General features: G+C 42.5%; 1 protein-coding gene across 3 annotated transcripts in view; it reads left to right on the top strand.

Annotated features, from left to right (window-relative positions):
- LOC128108180 (kremen protein 1) overlaps positions 1–22,903 on the top strand; it is a 261,267-nt gene that overhangs the window by 76,172 nt on the left and 162,192 nt on the right. For all 3 annotated transcript variants that reach the window (XM_052734399.1, XM_052734398.1, XM_052734401.1), the window contains exon 2: positions 14,022–14,147. In XM_052734399.1, coding sequence (XP_052590359.1) covers positions 14,022–14,147 — 126 coding nt within the window. The remainder of the gene's footprint in view (positions 1–14,021; positions 14,148–22,903) is intronic.

The following is a 22,903-nucleotide window of genomic DNA, read 5'->3' as shown; positions in this document are numbered from 1 at the left end:
TCCTTCCTTCCTTCCTTCCTTCCTTCTTTCCTCCCTCCCTCCCTCCCTCCCTCCTTCCCTCCCTCCCGTCCTTCCTTCCTTCCTTTCTATTTTAGAGGCGTGTTCTTCTTTTATTAAGTACATGGGTGTTTATTCTGTGCCCCATGTGCATGCCTGGTGCTTGAAGAGGTCGTTGCCTCCTCTGGATTTGAGCCTCTATGTGGGTGCTTGGAATCAAACCTGCATCATCTGCAAGAGCAGCCAGTGCTCTTAACCCCTGAGTCATCTTGTTACTATCGATTTTTTTTTTTAATGATACCCACCATAACTGGTATGAAATGGTATTTGATTGTGGTTTTTGACTTGTCTTCTTTCAGGATAATGGTGAACATCTTTTCATGTGCTTATTGATACGCATTTATATATCTTTTGTGGGTATATTCAGAGCCTTTTCCTATAATTAATTAGATAATTTGTCTTTTTATTATTGAGCTATAAAAACTCCTTCAGTATTTTAGGTATGGATGTCTTGCTAAATGTGCACTATGCACAATGCACAGAGGTTGTAGGCAAAGCAGAGAGATAGCACACTTAACTAGCATACACAGGACTTGGTTTGGTGTCCCACATTGGGGATAGATTTATACATACAGTTACACACTGTGGGTTGTCTTTTCACTTTCTTGATAGTATCTTTTATAACTCAAAAGTTTCTAATTTTTGCCAGGTGTGCTTGCACACGCCCTTAGTCCTAGCACTTGGGAGACAGAGACCCCTATGAGTTCAAGGCCAGTCCCGGTGAGCTCCAGAGAACCAGGACCTGCCCCAGGCCATGTGGCCCAGACTAGCTCATATCTAGGGTCATTGGAAGCAACAGAGCTGGGACCTGTCCCAGGCCACATGGCCCATGCCTGTCCCATAGCCTGCTCACAGCACAGTGAGGGTTTCTGGGTGGATTCTTGTCCAAATGTTAAGTACTGGCTCTCAGTGCCATTCAGAATGAATACCCTTTTCATACTTAGCTGTTGGGTATTGGATGATTATTCTTATTTTAGTTTCTGGGGTGTTTTTTATTAAAGAGGCTTTACGAAAATTAAAAAAAAAAAAAACTTAAAATTCTGATTTAGACACAGTGGACCTGCCTGCCACCCAAGGGCTTCCTACTTCTGTATTCAGAAAACAACTCAAGATGACAGAAAACTGGGCATATTACAACTGTACCTGTAAAGAAGCCCCAAATAGTAAGAGTCTCTAGTCTTTATACAAAACCTACTATTCTTCTCCTCTCCTCTCCCCTCCCCTCCCCTCCCATCTACTGTTGCATACAAGGTCTCATCTATAGTCTAGGCTGGTGGGAGCTCTCTGTATTAGCCCAAGGTGACTTAAGATTTGTAGCAATCCTCCTGCCTTAGACTCTCAAGTGCTGAGCTGCATGCCCACCTTTTAAAAAGAAGCTTGACTTGCATTTTATTGTGATTACAGGAGGATGTACATTTTTCAGGCATGTGGTAGAATCCCCCAATTTTTAATTCTGGAAACAAGCAAACAAAAACCCCTAAAACAAGCTTCTGGAAGAACTACTTGTTCTTGTCCATTTTGTATCCTCAAATTTGACCATGGCCTCCCATTTGACCTTGCCTTTAAGAGCTGTCTTTGAAAACATCCTTGCTGGTGAGAGTTTTATCCAAGAGGATATCCACAGAACAGGGCACAGAGTTACTATTACATACATTGTGAAAGACTTGATTTTTGACCTCTTGGTGACTTTTTTGTTAATCTGCAGTGATGTCGCTTTGCATGGATAGTAGTCAGTTTCAAGTCTCAAGCATGGCTGAAGAAGTAGTGTGAGGTGTCATCAGTGTTCTTCACAGTGACAGCTTGTGTCCAGAGTAGTATCCACCAAGGACCACATCGCTTTCCTTAGACTTATAAATGTGTCCATTTTGACAGCAACCAGAAGGCATACAGCAGGAAGAAGTGGAGGCCTTTTTGGTTTTGTTGTTGTTGTGAGTAATTTTGTCTCTGTTTTGTTAGAGAAAGGAAATTAAATGATTACTATGGCCCTGGATGTGAGCTAGGCCTGGGCCACATGCCCTTGGTGCTTCTATAGTTGGAAGATCCTCTTGAACCAGCTAAAGTGTTGGAATAACTGGAGCTGAACACTGTCATCACTGATTAAGTTCATATTATTGTTGGTTTCCCTGTGAGCTGTTAGTACCCTGGGGTTTTTCTTGCTGAGTGCCTGCAGGCAGCCTGCACATGCAGAGGTAAGAGTGTGTGCGTCCAGTGCTGTAAGTGTGTCTGACTCTCTAGCTTACATGGAATACTTTCTTGGGTCGCTCAGCCCCTCTGGGGTGACCCATGGAAGGCCATTGTATTTGTTGTCAGAGAGGAGTACATCTCTTTAACAACACGTTACCACCTGGTTCTGCCATGCTGCTGTTAAGCTGTATTATGTTTTGGTTTTTTAAGTTGCCTCTTATGTCAGCAGGTGTACGTGCATTTTAGAATCTTTCAAACAACTGATCAAACAGCATGACAGTAGAGAGGGCTCAAGACTTAAATGCCTTTTCTCACTTAGTGTTCGTCCACTGAGAATGCTTAGCATAATTGGTATAAATGAATATTATTATCTCTCTTTTTTAAAGCTATTATCCTTATTCCCTAACCCATTAACTTTCAAAATTTTAGCTTCAGTTTTTTACCAGAAACAGATGTGATTTCTACTTCACTCTGTTCTATTTTCATTGTTAAGGATCAAACCCCAGTGTCTTCCATATCATTTGGTAAGCAGTCTGACACTGAGCTACATCCCCACTTAGACCGTGACTTAGAAGAAGTAGCACAGGTTGTACATATTAACTTTCTTTTTTTTTTTTTTTTTTTTGGTTTTTCGAGACAGGGTTTCTCTGTGTAGCTTTGCGACTCTCCTGGAACTCACTTGGTAGCCCAGGCTGGCCTCGAACTCACAGAGATCCGCCTGGCTCTGCCTCCCGAGTGCTGGGATTAAAGGCGTGCGCCACCACCGCCTGGCTAATTTTTTTAATGTGAATTTTTTTCCCTGTGGTGGTGTTTTCATTATCTTCTTTTGGTACAGAGGAGCCATATAGAATAAAGGCATTATTGGCTTTTTTCTAAAAAGTGACATTCATTGGCAGAGATTCCAGTTGAGCATTCAGAAAACTTGTGTCTTGAGTAGAGAAGTGTTGGTTTAATCCTCAGACCATTCCCATTTGGAAGCATCCACACACAGCCAGAACCACCAGCTCCTTTTCTGTGTCTGGGTCAGTTCTCATCCTTACTACAGTTGCCCCAATAACTATGACAACAGGAAGAAAAGAAACTGAATTACTGGATTCAGGTTCTTCTGGATTCTAGATTCCAGAAAAAAAAAAGGTTTAGACCATTCAAAGAGCTAGAGAGGCATCTATTTCAGGACAGCTTTCTAACATTCTAGATGGCTCAGTGGGTAAAGCGTTTGGTGAGCAAGCAATGAGGACCTGAGTTTGAATCCCCAGAAGACATGCCTGTGTGTGTGTGCACACAGCTTTTTAAAAAGTTCAAAAGGGCCAGGCTGTGGCGGCGCATGCCTTTAATCCCAGCACTCGGGAGGCAGAGGCAGGTGGATCTTTGTGAGTTCGAGGCCAGCCTGGTCTACAGAGCTAGTCCAGGACAGACTCCAAAGCTGCAGAGAAACCCTGTCTTGAAAAACCACAAAAAAAAAAAAAGTTCAAAAGGAAATTGTGTATTTTTTTATACATAGAAAAGGGAAAAAAAGACCTTATGACTCAAGAGAAGAATGGGTGGGCTGTCATCCTATCCCTTCACATAAATTATAAGCCTTGATTTTAGCCACCATATTTTTAAGAAAAGGTCTGGACTGTGATGTGAGGCTTTATACCATAGGGACGTCTTACATCCTGGGCTAGGTAGAGGAGATAGGACAAAAAGAGGGAAGTCTCCCTTTCAAATCCCCAGGACCTTTTGGATGAGGTCACTTTGTAGAGTGAGTTAGCTGTCCTTCTCCTAGCGTAGCACACAGCTCCTGGAGCAGTAACTCACTTGCAAGCAAGTGGTCTTTTTGAAGTTACTGTAAACGTTTAGTGCAGTGGGGAGATATTATAACCTTGGGCAAAAACATGGCTAGTCGTGGCTTCAGCTCTCCGCCTTGAGACATTGGGAGTCTGTGCCAGTGTGTCTCACTCAAGTAGTTTGTGTCAAAAGCTTCTGAAAAAGCTGCTCTTGGTTTCAGAGTTTGGCATGTGGAACATCTGAAGGAAACAGTTCACTCCAGATACTTATGCCTGGCATCACATCGTCTTTGACTTAGGGGTTCTTGTAGATTCTTTGTCCATTAGCAAAACATTGAAACTATGAATAATCAGCCTCACTTGGCCCTGAGAAATCTGAAGGTCTGTTTTCATATTCTAGCATAAGCCAGTTGTTCCATTTTCCATATAGTCATATCATAATTGTTGCTTGCATCAGGCTATCATGGTGATACAGTATTCTCAGCTGGACCTGCAGGCGTAGGTGTAAGTTCTGGCTTTCTCTGGCATAAGGAGCTGTGTTATTGTTCTCTCTTCTTGCCCTCAGTTAGTCTTACCCTTAGTTACATTACTTTCCACATTTCTTTCTCTTTTTCAGAACTGTAGAACTCCTCAGTACCAACAAACCCATTTGGCAGTGGTTCAGGTTTTTTGTATTTTGGTTTTTTTTGTTTGTTTGGTTGGTTGGTTGGTTTTTTTACTTTCCTACAGCTATCATGCTCTGGGCCTTCATTTTGAGAGTTCCCTTTATTCCTGCTGGAATCCTTGTACCTGTATCTCATTCCTACTTCTCCTTGGGTTTAGTTCCTTACTTTTTGTTGTTGTTGACAGTAACTTTGCGGATTAGACATAAGTAGGAAAATTGTAGACATGTGGAGCTTTCTTTGGGAGGGGTCATCTATTTTCTTTCCCCATCCACTGACCTTTCAAGATGTATGGTTACCAGCCTATGTAAGTGAAGGGCAGTGGAGTTGTATTCTCTGGGTAGGAAGTATTGGCTTCCTATGCTAGTACCAGTGCCACTGAGTCTTCTTTGACAAATTGCAATCAACACTTAGTAGAGCTAATCCTTTAAAGTTCATGCAATAGTTTGGTTAAATCCCGATTTTCCTTCGTCCCTCCATTAGCTAAGCAGAAACCTAAGTGGCTTTCCAAAAACAAAGCAAGCAGCCTGATAGAGAGGCCAGCAGCCATTTATTGAGCACCTGTTGATGTCAAGGCTAACAGTAAGATGATTGGAACCTCTGAGTAAAGTAATACTGTTCTTCTAGAAGCAGATGCTCACATTAAGTGTAGGGTGGAGGGGTGAGGTGTGGGCAATACAAGGAACTGGTAAGCACCGTGAAAGTGTTTGGTATCAAAGCAACTTAGCTCTGTGAGTACATTCAAGAAAGCTTGGTGGAAAGAGTGACATTGAAGCTAGTCTTGAAGGGCAGAGTGTTCTTGGCAAAGGCACAAAGTAAAAGTGAACATGACAAATCTAGAGAAAGTAGAGAGAGCTTAGTCACTGAGCATCTACTATGCTATTTGTTTGCATCACATTTCATTTAGCTGTTGTATCCCATTAAGGCCTTGGGGATAGTAACAATCTCCATAAAGGACAACAAGTGTTTTTCCTTCCTTGACTCATGCCATATTGGACATCCCCAAGTTACTTTTCCTATAGTACAGGATCAGAGTTAAACACAGACCACACTTTGTTTTATCCTTGTGTTTAATTGTAGCTTATTATTTGCCTGGTGTTCTCCCAGGGATCTGTCTCAGAAAACTTGCTTGTCTTTTCATTCTAGGCTGTGGAGCTGTCCTTCCATTTCCTAGTGGAGAAGGAAGTACCTTGTCTTTAGTGGAATCTTTCTCAGGTTCCATTCTAGGTTTCTGAACCTATATGATTTTTTTCTTTGTGATGTCTCTGAATTCTTATGTGTAATTAGGCCTTTTAAAACTCTACTTCTCCAAACATTTTAAGAAAAATTCAGGGCCTGGGCAGATGGCCAGTGGTTTAAGAGTACTTTGCAAGCATGAGGACCTGAGTTTGAATTCCCAGCATGCATCTTAAAAATCCGGCTACAACTGCCCATGCCTGTAACTCTACCATTAGCAGGAGAATGGCAGAGAAAGGAAGATCCCAAGAGATCACTGGCAAACCAGCCTAACTGAAACAGGAGCTTCTGGCTAAAGTGAGGGACCCTGTCTCAAGACAGCAAGGAAGAGAACGATAGAGGAAGACACTGGGAACCTTGCTCTGATCTCCAAATTCATATGCCACACATTCACATGCAACACACACACACACACACACACACACACACACACACACACACACACACACACACACGGGGGGGGGGGGCGGCGCGGGGGACGCGAAGAGGAGGAGAGGAGAGAGAGAATATGAGTTAGAGGACAGCCTGGTCTAAAGAGTGTGTGAGTTCCAGAGGCAGGTGGATCTCTATGAGTTCCAGGACAGCCAGGGCTACACAGAGAAACCCCGTCTCAAAAAAAAAAGTAAAACCCAGAAGTGCCTGTAATTTTAAATGCTAATGTGCCATATTAAGTTCAAAATTATCATGTTTGAAAATCATATACCATAGAAGACTAATATTAATTTTGGATGATAAAGTGTCAGAAGTACATATTGATCCTATGTGAAGTAATCTGATGGCACTGACTGAACATGTGTGTTAGGAGCTGTGACTTTTACATGGTGGCTGTAGAACAGTGGTATAGAAACAATATCTTGCTGGACCTTTGGGAGGATATATGAATTTCTTATGTAGAAGGTCCTTGTTTTGTATAGATGATTGCTATCCGGAAGGGGTTTTGGCTCTTTTAAAATTAGGGACTAATATTTCTTAGATAATAGAAATGAGTCTGATTGAGACTGTCTTGAAAAATGAGGCTGAAAATAAGGTTTTTGTTTTTTTTTGTTTGTTTAAGGTCCACACTGAGGTGGAACCCATACATGACACTGCTAATGTGACTAATAACCTGAGGCTAGATAGGTCAAGAGTTTGTTTTTAATTTGACAAGTTAGAATGTAATTACAGCCCCAGTATCTTATACTTGCATTGAACAGTAGGTCTTGGATGGGCTGTGTTAGAATATTTCCAGGAGAATTATCTGAGTGGGTGTGGTATCCTCTATTTATGTCTGACTTCAGCAGTAATATCAAGGGTCATTTTCCAAGTGAGAGAACTCATTTTTCCCATAGTTACTTTCTGCTTTGATCATTCTCTGTGAAAGCACCCATGCATACTTCTTTAATCCTTAACTAAATCATTTGCCATTGGCTTGGAGTGGGATCCAGCTGTTCATTGGCTGACACAGCTTTCATGGTACCATTAATTTGACTTCATTGCTGACTTGCAGTTCCAGTATACGGTTTCTTTATATAGTCTAATCACTATCACTGAATATTCTAACAGCTTGCTGTAAGGGTAAAATGAAACTGAAATGTAACAGTACATACTATCCAATGAAAAGCCCCCCATTTACTTTTCCCCTGACATAACATTCTCGTTTGTATGTGATTCCTACCTTTGCCTGGGGGGACACCATCATTTGTATCAGGTCAGCTAGCTTACTAGTGCACATTTTCATCATATGACTATTTCTACTTAAGAAACATTTTCCTGACTTTGTAACTTGGACCCCTTGGGTTAAATAGAACCCTATGATGCAAATGGCTGGAGGTGTGGGACAACAGGCATTTCTGGAAGCTGATACTATTGTCAGAGGCAAACTGACAGCAGCCTGAATTCTATAATATATCTTTGAGAGATGAGTAAAATGGATGGTTATATTGGTTAACTGTAGTAGCTAAGATTGAATTTGCAGGGTTAACTACTGGGGAAGGGAGTAAAAGTAGGGAACTGAGATGGAGTTGGAAAAGTGGCAAGGATGGTGAGGTAGGTGGTGGTCTTTGATGTCATCCTCCCACCCCCCTTCTGTTTTTTTAGAAGCAGGGTCTCACTGTAGATCAGGCTGACTTTGAATTCACAGAGATATGACTGCCTCTGTTGCTCCACCATGACTGGCTGTGAGGTGGGTTTTCAATCCTGTGATAATTTTTTATGATATCTTTACTCTCCAAAAAAAAAAGTATACAGCCCGTGGCAACTGACAGTGCTTCAGAAAAGTTTGATTTGCTTTTGAAGGTTTTGATACTATTTAATAGTCGACAGCCTTGACAGGGCTGATGTATTAAGCTGCCAACAGTTGCCCCAGTGTCATCAAGAAACTCTGTCTGATAAGGAGTCTTAGAAGAGTGAAAGGAGGTGAGATCCAGCCTAGTAGGAAGTTTTTTCCAGAGTGCTGGCCTGACAGAACCTAACATAGTTCACATTTCTGCATACCTAGGCACATGCTCTTGACACACCTTGCTTAATGTTAGGTCCCCATTTTCTTTTTTCTTTTTTTTTTTTTTTCTTTTTTTTTCTCCTTGAGACAGGGTTTCTCTGTGTAGCTTTGCGCCTTTCCTGGAACTCACTTGGTAGCCCAGGCTGGCCTCGAACTCACAGAGATCCGCCTGGCTCTGCCTCCCGAGTGCTGGGATTAAAGGCGTGCGCCGCCACCACCGCCCAGCTAGGTCCCCATTTTCATAGTGGCTTCTGCTGCTCCTGGTTCCCGTTCTTATTATCCCCTCCCTCCTATTTGCTGTCCGTGTGTGTGTGTGTGTGTGTGTGTGTGTGTGTGTGTGTGTGTGTGTGTGTCTCCCCACTCTCTACCTTTTACTCTTGAGTCATGGTTGGTTCTTCAGTATTTGAGGCTATTTAGCTTTGTCTTGTATCAGATTTAGTCTCTCAGTGTGTATATGTTCTCCCTCCCAATGTGTTCTCAAGATGTGTTCCATGGAACAACATGGTTATATTAATTAAGCACAAAGCAATCGTAGGAACAAAGGAAATGATGGATTTAGCAATAGTTAAATCCACCTCACCCTCCTTTTTAATAGCTGAATATGATGGCATATTCCTGCAGTCTCAGCTATTTAGAAGATGAGACAGGAGGATAACAAGTTCAAGACCAGCTTGGGAAAATTAACAGACTGTTCCAGACTTACAATTAATAAACAAGCAAACTAACTAAGCAAACAAGTGAATGATAATTAAATAAATAAGTAAGTTTGTTTTGGTGCACTTGGCTAGTATGTTTGAGGCCCTGGATTGATCCCCAGGGTGTTCATGCACATACATTCACACACACACACAAAGAGGAAGAGAGAGAGAGAGAGAGAGAGAGAGAGAGAGAGAAACCATAGCCTCTGTGGAGTTTCAGTTTACAAATGTTGATCCTGAGATCCTGTGAAGTGCTTCTCTGTGTTATTTACCCCTGTTGTTCATCTTGTGGGGCCAGGACACAATTGCTGAAGGTCCTTTATACTTGGCTTATGTTCTGGAAGGATTCAAACCACATTACCCTACACTAGATACCCACATTTACCAAGGACAGAAGTAGGCCAACAAGTCCTTTTTGAGTAAACAATTGCTTGGTTAAAACCTACCATTTTTGGTCAGTTGTGGTGGCACACATCTTTAATCCTAGCACTTAGGAGGCAGAGGCAGGTGAATCTCTGTGAGTTTGAGGCCAGCATGGTCTACAGAGTGAGTTCCAGGACAGCCAGGGCTACACAGAAACCCTGTCTCAAAAAACCAAAACAAACAAACAAACAACAACAACAAAACAAAACCAAAACAAAAAACCCCTACCATTTTAAAGCATTTAGTTCCAGGCATGATGGTGCATGACTTTAATCATAGCAGAGGCAGGCAGATCTCTGTGGGTTCCAGGACAGCTAGGGCTACATAGAGGGATGTTATACCCATGAAGCAGCCTCTTCTTATCACTTCCAAGCCCCGGATAACCACTAATTTGCTTCCAGTCTCTTTATTTGCCTTATTATTATTATTATTAACATTTTATATGAATGGACTTATGCGTGTTTTGCCGTATCTGTTGGGTTCTCTTTAGTGAAGTTTTGACAAAGACCCAGCTCTTAGGTCTGCATTCTCCTGCTCTTTCAAAGCTGTTCTCTATCACTGACCAAACCCCATAGGTGTTTTAAGTAACTATGTGGTTATCTGGAAACCTCCAGCCCACATAAGTAGAAGTTCCATGGAATACAGTAAAACAGTGTCACAAATGTGCTTGCTATTGCAATGACTTGACCTGAGACTTTGGGAAGCTGAAGCTGGCCTGAGTTTAGCTGAGTCTCACCTTTTCCTGAAAGTCATAGGTGACTGAATTGTTGGTACAACTTGGTGATCCTTGTTCATCCTCTTGTGCTGTAGGAGGGCTTGGCATTTTAGGCTACTTTGATTTAATAATAGGACATTTCAGGATGGGCTAAGTCCTACAGGGGCCTCCTAAAGGGAAGGTTGTACTGTCTGCCTTGCTGCAGAACCCTCACTGGTCTTACAGGAAAAACTCTGAAATGAGGACTCACAAGGAAATAGGGACTTTGTCTTGGAAATCCCAGGGGGTGGGTACTCACTAGCTACAGAGACAGCTGCTGACAGCCCCTTTAGCACCCTCAGACCTCTCACTTGCCCCGTGGGCTCTGCAATCCCTTTCACACTATTGCATAGAAGTTGGATTCCAAGAATCTCTAGTCTGTCCCCCCATTGCCATCTCTGGAGATCAGACATATCACTGCACGGAAAGTGTGTCACCCATTTGCTTCAGTGCTGCTTGTCTTCAGTGTGGCATTTACTGCTTGAAACTCTGATACTATCTTGATATCCAAACTCTGTTCTAATTTTTAAGCCCTTTTCTTTGTTTTGTTGTAGACTATGACTTTTTATATGACTGGTCAGTCTGGTCTCATTCTTCCTCTCTGTCTTTTGCACCTCTTTGCGGAGTTTGGAATGATTAGTCCTACTCTTCCTTCAGAGTTTGCTCTGAGGCCCTGCAGCTTCACACACACCTCCCACTCTCAGCAGCTTAGCTCCTCTTGCTGCCCACATTAAATAGCACATTGCCCTTGACTATAACCAGTTTAAAGCTAGAAACCTTTTTTTTTCTGAAGATTTTTCTCTTTTAGTGTTTTCTGTCTCAGGTGGTTAGCTCTCAGAGGAAGGGGCCCAGAACAAGTGGGTAGAGTGGGAAGTCACCGCGGAACCATTGGGCTGAGTGTACTTGCTTGCCTATGTTGTCTTGGAAAACAAGGTCATTTACCTTGAACTTTTGTTTTCACGTGTAAAATAAGTCAGGAATAATATGCATTAGCTTTCTATTTGCTGCTACAAGTTATTACAGGTCTGCTGGCTTAGAACAACACTGATGTTGATACACTAGCCTACCTGGAGAGTCCAGGAAATCTTCATCGCATCATGCTTAGTCACATCTGTCAGAGTGTCTTACTGTATAAGGTAAATTCCTATGTCTGAAGGTTAGGATATGGATGACTTTGGGGCTATTATCTTATCTATAGTGGGTTCTATAGTGGAACCTAGAAGGTTCTTTGTTTTGTTTTGTTTTTCCGCAAACAGGGTCTCACTATATATGCAGCCCTGGCTGTCCTGGAACTCACTAGGTATACCAGCCTGACCTCAAACTCACAAGAGATCCACCTTCCTCTGCTTCCCAAGTGCTGGGATTAAAGGTGTGTCCTAGAAGGTGCTTAATACTAACCTAAATATATTTCTTCAACTGAAGAGTTTAGCACATCAGACTGGAGAGATGGATCAGCAGTTAAGATCATTAGATGCTCTTCTAGAGGACCTGAGTTTAACTCCCAGCACCCACATGGTAGCACACAATCATCTGTAACTCCAGTTCCAGGGGATCTGACTCCCTCTTCTGACCTCTGAGGAGACCAAGCACACACCGAGTGTACAGATGTACATGCTAGCAAACCACTTGTACACATATAAATAAAAAAATAAATATTAAAAAGCTAGGCTTATAACTTGGAAAATTATGAGAATTTTCTCTTTCCAGATTGCTCTTGGGTTCTGGAGACTGTGGTATGTTACACTATTCCTTAGAGAGTCTTAAACAAATGTCTGCTCACCCCCGGTAGAGAATCAGGGACAGACCAAAGCACAAATGCCACTTAGGTCCATGTTGACAAACCAGTGAGTTTATTGGTGCCGCTTACAGGAGCAGGAATGACTTAAAGACAGCTGCATCACCAAAGCCACCCCAGCATGGATGATGACTGACAAAAGCTGGAATCCTGGAGCACAGTGCTTGACTTGCAGGCAACTCGCCTGGTCAGAAGTGTCTTTGTCAGGCTACTTAGCTAGTCTGGGACTCTTCCAGGAAGCTTGGCAGATCTGCTTCTTCTAGGCAGCGTGGTTGATCTCTTTGTCCTTGGTAGTCTTTATGACTTACATAAGCTTGGAGAGGGAGGTGCCTTGTGCATTTGGTCAATTTCATGGACTTCCTGAGACTCTAAAGATTACATCCTGAATCTTAATGTTCTTGCCTTTAAAACATTTGAGTCTTTTTTTTTATTTTGAAGATCTAGTTTTATATTATGTACATCTATGTTTTAAACCATGTGTATGTCCACAGAGACCACAAGAGGATGTTGATCCCCAGCAACTATGTTAAGGATGATTGTGTACTGCTGTGTGGATGCTGAGAATTAAACCCTGGTCCTTTGTAGGAGCAACAAGTAACCTAACCACTGAGCCAAATCTCCAGCCCTAGAACTTCTGAGTTTTAATATGCTTTCTTTTAGAACTTACTTCGTCTTAAGGAACCTGGGAAGAAATTACTACAGAATAGCCTGATACAAGTCAATGCTAGAACTATGAGAATAGACCTTAGGAATTTCTGTTGTTTCCAGACTTTTATATGAGAAAATAAGCTGATGCTCCTCTACCTAGTTGTTTTTTTTGGGGGGTGGGGGGTGTTGTGTGTGTGTGCTGTGTAGATTTTGAAAAGACCTCCAAGAATGGCATCTATTTCCCAATAACCATTTGTAGTCTTTAACTAGCCTGCTAATTATATTGATAGTTTGCCGCATTTCCAGTTCTCTCATAAAGTCCTGAATATGTCTCTCGGCACTCATGGATAAGTTAATGTGACCTTGAGATCTAGAAGCCAAACGGGATACTATCCTAGTTAGTTTCATTTATGATTGCTTAGTGTTAGATTTATGATATTTTATAGCAATTTAGATTGCCGTTTATATGAGGTTCTTTCTCTTCTTACCTCTTGTTAGGTAGCTTCCATCTTGGGACAACCATTACTTTCAAGGCAGAGAGGTAGCACCCATAAAATATATTTATAGGGGCTGAAGACTTGACTCAGTCCATAAAGTGCTTGCTGTGCAAGCATGAGGACTGGAATTCAGTCCTCAGTACCGTGTGAAAACCAAGTGTGGTCGTATACATGCGTGATGCCAGTACTGGGTAGGCAGAGACAGGAGGATCCCCGAGACTTACTGGCCAGCCACTCTAGCCAAATTGAAAAGCTCCAGGTTTACTTCAAGACTCTGTCTCAAAAAATAAGGTGGAGAGAGAGAGATTGAGAAGACATTTGACGTCAACCTCTGGCCTTCATATGCATCTACAAATGTGCACACACATGAATGTGTGCATATATACACATATATATCTTTATTTAACTTTTATGGGTCTGGATATTTTGTTTGCATGTATCTGTGTAGCACATGCAGGGCTGGTGCTTATGGAGGCCAGAAGAGGGCATCAGATCCTTTGGAACCAGAGTCATAGATAGTTGTGAACCGCCATGTGCATGTTGGGAGTTAAACCTGGGTCCTCTGGAAGAACAGCCAATGCTCTTTACTGTTAAGTTCTTTCTCCAGTCCTTATAATATCTATTTCTAGTAGTTTTGTGTTCTCCCCAGTGCTCAGTTCATTGTAATGAAATGGAATTCTCCGTGGATTGAAAAACGATCCCTGCCTTAAAGTTTAAAGTTTTGAGGTAGCTTTGGCTTAGTATACAATGAGAAATGCACAAAGGGAGTCAAGCCAGTCTGTGGCCAGCCTGTTGACATTTTCTTTCCACTTTGTCTCTTAGATGCACCCACTGGGCCTGTGTAATAACAATGATGAAGAGGACTTGTATGAATATGGCTGGGTAGGAGTGGTGAAGCTCGAACAGCCAGAATTGGACCCCAAACCATGTCTTACTGTACTGGGCAAGGTAAGCACCAGACCTTCTGTGTCACTGCCATTATGGTTGGTGTTTTTCACTTAAATGTTTTCCTGAGTTTCAAATAACTGGTTCTGGAGAAGAGTCATGCTGGCATAGCATTCCGAGTCTGCTCTACTCCTGCCTGCTGCGTGGCCTTGGGCAAGTTGCTCTCTCTAAGAGTCTCAGCTTCTTCTCTGTGAAATGGGTTGATACTAGAAACCATAGTACTGTATTTTACACCTTTGGGGCCAGATGTTTTAGACCTAAGATTTGGGAAGTTTGGGGAAGTATTAAGGTGTATTTATTGTCTATTAAGTAACCTTGGGGACCTAGGACCATACTCAGTAATCACACATATTCTTATGTGTGTAGCAAATCATATGGATATTCACATTAAGTGGGATAACTAAACTCTAAATAGACTCCTGTTAGCCTGCAGCTGCTTTGCCTCCAAATGAGTTCAGGTTCATTAATTTTTGTTGCCAAGTACATTATGGAAAAACTCCTAGAATTTAGAGTTTCCTTGGTTTCAGAACAGCGGACAGCAATTATGACCCTGCATTAGAACTTACCTCACAGGTGACCAGGAGATGAGGTGAGATACAATGCCTGGTGCCTCATGTGCCACTATTGGCTGTTGGCACACATTTAGAATCACTAGCAAACAAAACAAAAGCTTTTTAGCTGCTCAGGTCAGTATAACTTCTGACTACAGTGTAAGATAGAAATAAATTTGCTTTGGAAATCCATCTTTCAGGAACTTTTAATCTGATAGGTCATAATCTGTTTTAAAGTGGATCATTTTGTTAAAAGAAAAGGTTTTGTGAAAGTAATTTGAAGTTTTGGTTAGGGGAAAGGTAGTCCCTAAGAGTAGTCTTACTGCCTAGACATTTTCTGGTCCCCAAAGCTGCAGATCTGTGTACCCTGGGAAGATAACTGAGTCCTGTTCCTGGAAGCTGAGGCTCTCTTGGATATCCAGGCCAGAGAAGAGGTGGCACTGGTGCAGGGAGCCCTCACCAAACGTAAAGAGTTTCTTGCCAGCCACTCCTAAGAGGTCTTTAGTCATGGAGACCCTCAGAAGCCTAATTTGCTTTTTGAGAAGCTCCACGACTCTTGTCACGTTTTCCTGCCCTTTCATTGGAGGAGAAAAACTAATACAAATTATAGCCTGTTTGGTTTATGGTTCACTAAGTTGAATCAAGGTGTTTGAGGTGGCTCAGCCTTGATACTTGATCATTTTAGTAGTTGACCAGAGCTGTTTAATGATGGTTAGGAGCAGTAACTCTCTTGAGAGTTAGTGTTTCTTAGGAGAAGTGCCAGCTACATCCAAAGTGTAGGAACAGTGCTCTCCTTGTGGGTGTCTGCTTCAAATGTGCCATTTGATTCTGCTTTGCTTAAGCTGCTGCTGCACCATGCTTAGCTTACTGGCTTCATTTGTTTTCCCCAGCCCTGTGGGGCTCCATCTCTTGTGTCTATAAATGGGTTGTAACAGGGCCCAAAGTATAACCTTTATTGTCCTCAGACAGTTTAGTGACAGGCATTTGTTGAAGTCACTCAGAATCAAACTGTTTCCTCCACTGCCTGAATCAACTGAACCATGGTTTACTTGGTGAGTTTTATATGGTTTGGCCTGCTGGTCTAGGAAGCCAAGGGAATAGAAACCTTAGATATGTATTGAATCATGGAGCACTTCTTGTGTTTACTCTTCATGAAATGGTTATTGAATGTGGGGGACTAGGAGCTTAGCATGTGGCTCTACCTTCCTAAGAGCAGCAGTTTATTTCTGTTGGGCAAGGCTCGGACTGGGAGGACTGTACAAGGCAGCACATATTTGCTGTTTGCCTTAAGAATTGGCATCTGAATAAAATCATTAATAAAGATGACTGGGCCAGACAAATAAGATGGTTTACTGTTTGCTTTAAACATGGGTTGGTAGAGGAGATGTGATGAATCCTCTTCTTCCTCTTTTTCCTTTTTCTTCCTCCTCCTTCTTTTTCACAACATAAAGTTCATTAACTTTGCCAACTCTGTTTTCTACTTTTATGGTTTCCCAAGGGTAGAAACAGAAGGACTCCGATGTGAGAGAAAGCACAGCAATCCTTCCAGCAGCTCAGCACGCCATTCCCCTGTAGACAGAATGATTTTCCTTCTGTTTCTTGGCTTTCAAAGACTATGGCAAGGAGTTGAAGGCAAGGAGAAACACAGAGGCATAGGAAGTGGACTGGGAGTGTAGCTTGGTGGTAGAGCTCCCTCCCGCCTAGCATGTATGAGGCCCTGGGTTCCATCACCAGCACCACAGTAAAGAGAAAGAAGTTAAAAGGCATAGGAAGAACACAACAGCCAGCCTAGTGTGCAGGTGGGGGTGCAAAACTGCTGTGAATGGATGTGGAAACTTGTCTCTGTCACCACAGAAAAGCCTATCGGAAACCAGAAGGGCTAGACACAGACCTCTCCTGCCCACAGAAAATCATGAGCTGAAACCCCAAAGATTTTAAAAAACATAAATGCCTCTCTAGGAGTTCAAATTAAGTTTTATTTAAAAAAAAAAATCATTACCTTGGTTTATTACCAAGGGGTTTTGAGTTTCAGCACTTTAAACTCATGAGAGAAAAATAATTTATGATCACATTCTTCTAATCTTTTTAGTTCTATAGAAGGTACAGACAAGTCAGCTAGGTGGGTAGAGCTGGGGTAAGGATAAACTCCACAGGGAAGAAGCAGGCCAGGACACCTAACTAAGCCCCACTTCAGGCCAGGCTCAGGTAAACCTCTGCTACCGTTGGGTGGTTTCTTTTGCACTTAGTGTAGAGATGCTGTTCTGGGACCTTGTCTATCTGATACCCTGAGCTTCTGGATCATGGTTAGAATCTTCCCTAATACCCTTATTACAGATCTGAAAGATTGAACCCTGTGGAAACAGTGGGATTGACATTTGGGGACAGCTTACTTTTGAGAAGGGTCTTAAATCATTCCCAAAGTGCAAGATTCTGTATGCCTCAGGCATTTCAGCTCTTCAGCTTTGTAGTGTTTATTAAGCATCTTACAGGGCTGCAAAGAATTTAAGAGCTTCATCTTAATTTGACTATTTATGACCCATCAAATTCGTGGAGACTCTCATGTCGGGACACACATGATGTACTAGAGTTTCCAGCAGAATTTGCTTAGCCTGAATTCTGAAATTCCAGGCTGGATAAGCCCCAAGCCCCAGGTAGACCAATTCTGTGCTTGCTTTTTGAAATACAGTACATCCAGCAGGCCTGGGCCTGCCTGTGTCCAGTGCTTCAGAAGACGGTATGGGGAAGTTAATGAAAGGATATTTAGAGGATTTTATGTAATAAATGCCACCTTGGCTGAGTGACCTTAGAAAGGCAACTTCAGTTCTTGGTGCCTTGCTCCTTTGTAAAGCACTGCTTTTCTGGTTGCTGTAGGGCTGTGAGGTGTTAGCAGAGCACTTAGCTCAGAACCTGGCTCATTATAGCATTGGGTGAGTGCAGAAGCAGCTATCCTGGGTGGGTGCTTACCGCCTGCTAGGAGCTGTAGATGTCTTTGCTTATCACATTGACACCTTGTCTACATTTCCATGTTACGGTCAGAAAACTGAGGCCTAGTGAGCTTCTTCACATCTGAGATCACAGAGCTCCCAAGAGCCTGAAGCTGAACCAGAACTATTCTGGGCTTCAGCAGTGTTGACTTCTCTTGACTCCTCTTGTCTCGGCCAGTCTTCTAGATAATAAACACCAGCTGCTTTCAGTATCACCCAGGTATGGTCCAGACTGGTGTTTCTACATGGTAGAATCACAACTCTCCACAGACAAGGGATTGGCTCTAAAGATGAGCAATATCACAGAACCTACATCTGGTACTGCCACTCCACACCGAGTCAGCAGCCCCTTCCTCGGATCTCTTTGTAGAGCTGCTTTATCTCCACCCACCCACCCCCACCCCCCATCCTGCCTACTCAGTGGGAGATACAACCCTAGCATTCCTGGTTTTAAGTCTAAAAGAGTCCAAGAAGGGGATTCATTGGCCCATCTCAAATCAGGCACTCTTGAGGTTGGTCAGCTGTTCTCTGGGGCTGAAAGCACACTATGGAATTAAGCCTGTCTTACCTTGTCATGTATGAAGGTAAGAAGAAAATGTTTTCTTTAGAGGGCTAAGGACTGGGGTAGTGCTGGGCTGCTATCCCTATGCAGGCACCTGTAGTTGCTAAGTCAAGAATGTTGTCACAAGCTGGTGGGTGGTGGTCTCAGTACCAGGTTGCCTGAAGTTGGGTCTATTGAGAGAAGACTTGGGTTACATGTGTTTGCGTAGTAGAGATCTGTATATGGATGTGGCCTTGGTTACTGAAGGGATGCCAAGCAAAATGGACTATGAAAGCAGGAGATGGGGGAGAACAGAGGTTCTCCAGGGGTGTGGAAAGTTGCTGAGGAATAAAGCTTTCGGGTTGAGGAATTTGGTCTTCATGAGCTACTAAAGGATTCTAATAGAATGACTATCATCATAAGATCTGGCCCTGGGGGTGCTGCCTTGGCAGTGGCATCTAGGCTGGACAGAGAAGATCAGGTACCCTTTGCCACAGCGTGTCTTAGGGAACTGAGTAGGCTCACACATCTATCAGTTTTAGCCAGTGGAGTTGCTGAGGAGTCGTGTTTGCCTCTGCCCTGTTCCATTTGCACATGCAGTGCAGAGACTGAATAGCCCAGAGTGACAGGGAAGAAGAAACCTGCTGTGCCATGAGGAGCAGAACTGTTCTAAAAACTGCCCTCCTGCTGAACTACAGGGAAACCAAGGGTGAAGGCTGATAGAGAGAGAACTGCACCCTGGGCTCAGGCTGTTCCCTCAGCCAGAGCAGAGTCTCAGAAACGGCATTGCAAAGAAAAGTGAAAATCCTGCTGCTTTAGTTTTCTGTTTCTCATACACCTGGTGACCAAGATAACCAGAAGTAGGAGCCAAGAGATGTTTTCCTTTAATCAAGGTTTAAACCCCAGTTGTAACTGTTTTTTATACTGAGGATTGAAACTAGGGTCTCCCACATGCTATGCAAGCACTCTACCACCAAGTTAGAACCTAATTTCAACCTAGTTTCCACCCTCTCAAGCTCTGTGACCCCTGCAGTCACTCACTCTTTTGCATGTTCCAACCTCTCTAAATAGGAGCAGGGTCTAAAGGAGAGAGGGCGTCTACTGTTGGTCAGTGTTCCTAGCACGAATGAATATACTAAACAAAATGGCTTTCTTTACCTCTATTTTCTTGCGCTCTCTCTCTCTCTCTCTCCTTCCCTTAACATCCTTCTGTTTCTTTTAGCATCCAAAGTTATATTGCTTTTATAGTGAAATCCAGAAAGGCAGAGTGAAGAAAATGGTTGCCAGATTCTGGGATCCAGGAGCATAAAGGCTTTTTTTAAAAAGTAGGTGGAAATTTTGAGTTTGGAAAGATGAAAAGGTTCTGGAGGTTATTGATGGCCATGATTGACAAAGTGAATGTATTTCATGCTGCTGTCCTGTGCACTTAATTAAATTTTACATTACATATATTTTACCCAAATAAAATGTGGTATCTCTTAAATAATTTTACAGTATATGAAGTAGATGGCAGTAGGTATAAATAATTATAATAACGAGGTGGGGTATGTTGGTTTGTGCCTGGAATCCCAATAGTTGAGAAACTGAGATAAGTGGATCATTATGAGTTTGAGGTGAGCATGGACAGCATAATAAATCCCAGGTCAGCCTAGGCTCCAAAGTGAGGCCTTGTCTCACTAAACAAAACAAAGCACAACAAAGTAGCAACAACAGCAGCAGTGCTGAGTTTTTGTTCCTGAAGTAATAAAGTGTAGCCCCATGAAGGAATGACTGATACTTCTGAGTTCTTGTATACAGAAAAAAAGGAGACAGAAATGGGAAAGCCCCATCCTCCTCTGTATATTAGTCTTTACAGGGAAAGTGTCTTCCCTGTCTTTCAGACTGCAGCTCTCAAAATAGACAGTTTGTTTGTGGTTTTTGTTGTTCTGGTTAACAAAGTGCCTTCCTTTTTTTAAAAAAAATAATAATTCTCTGAGAATATCATATAGTGAATTTTGATCATATGTATCCCTCTTCCCCAACTCGTCCAGATTATCCCCTATCTCCCTAACACCCAACTCAAGTTTTCTCTTTCTCTCACTCTCTTACGCTCTCCCCCATTGAGTCCAGTTTGTGTTGATCTACTTCTCCTGAGCATGAGGTCTGCCCTGGAGTGGGATCAATCAATATACCAGGTACCACACCATTAAAGAAAGCTGATTCTCCCTCTTCCAGCAGCAATCAAGATGTCAAAAGTTCCTGGGGCAGAGATGGGACTTCACACCCACCTCCATTCTTCCATGCCAGGGTTTTATCTGGCTTGAATTTTTGCAGGTCTTATGCATGTTATCATAATCATTAAGAGTTTATATGTCCATCTGCCTGTTGTACTTGGAAAATCGTTTTCTTGAAGTCATCCACCACAGTGGCTCTTAACAGTCTTTCAGCCTCCTCTTCCAAATAGATCCCTGAGCCTTGAGAGAATGTGTGTAATATAGACATCCCATTTAGGACTGAGAGCTCTGAAGTCTCTTATTCTCTCTATGTCAACCTATTGTGGGTCTCTCTGAGTTAATTGCATCTATCATAAGAAGCAGCTTCTCTTATGAGGGCCGAGACATGCACTGATCTATGGGGTAGCAGTAAGTCATTAGGAAGTATTTTATTGCTGTGTCCATTTAGTAGAATAATGTTAGTAGGTTTTCCCTTAGGGTCCATAACCCACCTATCTATGGGTTCTTGGCTTTGTTGACAGTGTCAGGTATGGGTTCCATCTCCTGGAGTGGGACCTTAAATCCATTTATCACTCTCATAACATGAACACCACTATTGCATATTGTTGTAACTCACAGGGTTCACAGTTGGGTGAGATTGATGATTACACTTCTCTTCCTGTAGTACACATAGCATCTTCCAGTGCTCTGAAAACTAGCCAGTAGAGAGGATGCTTCTAGATGATACTGTCCATATTTCTCTATGTTCTAACTCAAGGATGTGGTGGCTTCAGCAATAGGTTCCTGCTGTCATGTTCTGGAGGGTAACCAGCAGCACTGACAATAGCCTGTGGTTCAAAACAGAAAATTTGGTTAAAAGGTGAATGTGCTTTTATTTCTGCTCTTTTTTTCCCCACATAGTAGATGGAGGAGAAGAAAATGAATCTAACAGAAATGGAAAAATGTATATCTCCAGATATTAACTCAAGCCTGTATGTGATACAGTAATGGCAACAGTTGATGCTTAAAAGAAAAGGAAAGGGCCTGGGCAGAGGCGAGTGGATCTCTGAGTTCAAAGCCAATCTGGTCCTCAGAGTTCCAGGACAGCCAGGGATACAGAGGGAAACTCTGTCTTGAAAAACCAAACCCCTCCCCCCCACACAAAAAAGAAAGGAAAACACAACAAAAAAGACAGGCAAGAAAATTTCCCCCAAAGTACCTTTGGCCTCATGATGGTGAATGGGTTTTGACAAATACCACGGGCTCAGGGCTGTCCTCTTCTGGGATCTGTCTCACTGGCTTCTCCAGTTCAGGTGTAGTTGTTAATCCAACACTTCAGGTTTAAAGTGTGACCAGGGGACCCTAAAGTTCTTTCCAGGACTCAAAAGATCAGAACTATTTCCATAGTATCCTACAGTGCTATGTGTCTTTTTCACTCCATCCTCTCAGAAGTGTGTGGTGGGTGGAGTTTTCCAAGAGTGTCATTGTATGTTCTGACTTTATCCTTCTCACGAGTAATGGAATATGTGCTTGTGTGCTCTGTGTTCTAACTTTATGTTTTAGTTCCTAAAAAGCTAAATATAAATAGCTGTAGCCCGTACAAACAAAATTCTTTGGGGTTCTTAATCTTTGAGAATATGGAATGAAATTTGAAATCTGAATTTACTAACCCGACATTATGTTTCTACTGCAAGATCATCTCACAGAATTCACCTAAGCTCTGTGACTGTTGCAGAGTAACAGTAGGAATGAGTAGGCAATACAGGCCATAGAGGGCAATGTATAACAACAAATGACCAAACAGGGAGAACTTTTTAGTGTCCTAGAACATCTCAGTATCTTTGAGGCTTGAATTAGTATAGAATTCTTCAGCCATGACGTTCTAGAAACAGGTTATGAAGATGAGCCTTTACCCGAGGCAGGACATTTTAGGAGTCTAGTAAGCTTGCTTCAGAGTCCTTTTTGAGTCCTGTGTGTATGGGATGGGAAGAGAGGTGCTTAATTTCAGCACACCTCTCTCATTTGGGGTTTTGCTCACAGATGTTTCTCGGAATACTTGAATGTCTGGTCCTTAATCCAGCTCAACTCATTTCAAAAGGGATGATGGAACTAAAGGAAAAAAGGTAGCTGGCTGCTCTAGCTGCTTTACATTTCAGTCTTTAACCTCAGCGTGCTGCCTCTGGTCAGCAAAACAAGTAGGTATTTGTCATATCCTGGCACAGGGTGACATGACTACAGCTCATTGCTTTGGCATCCCTAGAACCATTCTATGCAATGCTTAGGATACTTCCTATATCAATCTTTTTTTTTTTAATTTAAATTTATTTTTAGTTATAAGTATGTGTCTTATTTGCAGATGCCCACAGAGGCCCGAAGAAGGTTTCTGATTCCTTGGAGCTGGAGTTAGAGGAAGTTGAGCCATCCAGCATGGGTGCTGGGAATCAAACTCAGGTTTTCTACAAGAGTAGCGTTCTTAGCTGGGTGCATGCCT

This window comes from Peromyscus californicus, unplaced genomic scaffold (genome assembly GCF_007827085.1).
Source record: "Peromyscus californicus insignis strain IS unplaced genomic scaffold, ASM782708v3 Scaffold_13__1_contigs__length_99412109, whole genome shotgun sequence".
Lineage (NCBI taxonomy): Eukaryota > Metazoa > Chordata > Mammalia > Rodentia > Cricetidae > Peromyscus > Peromyscus californicus.
Note: the sequence above shows the minus strand (reverse complement) of the source record. Positions and strands in the feature narration are given on the sequence as shown.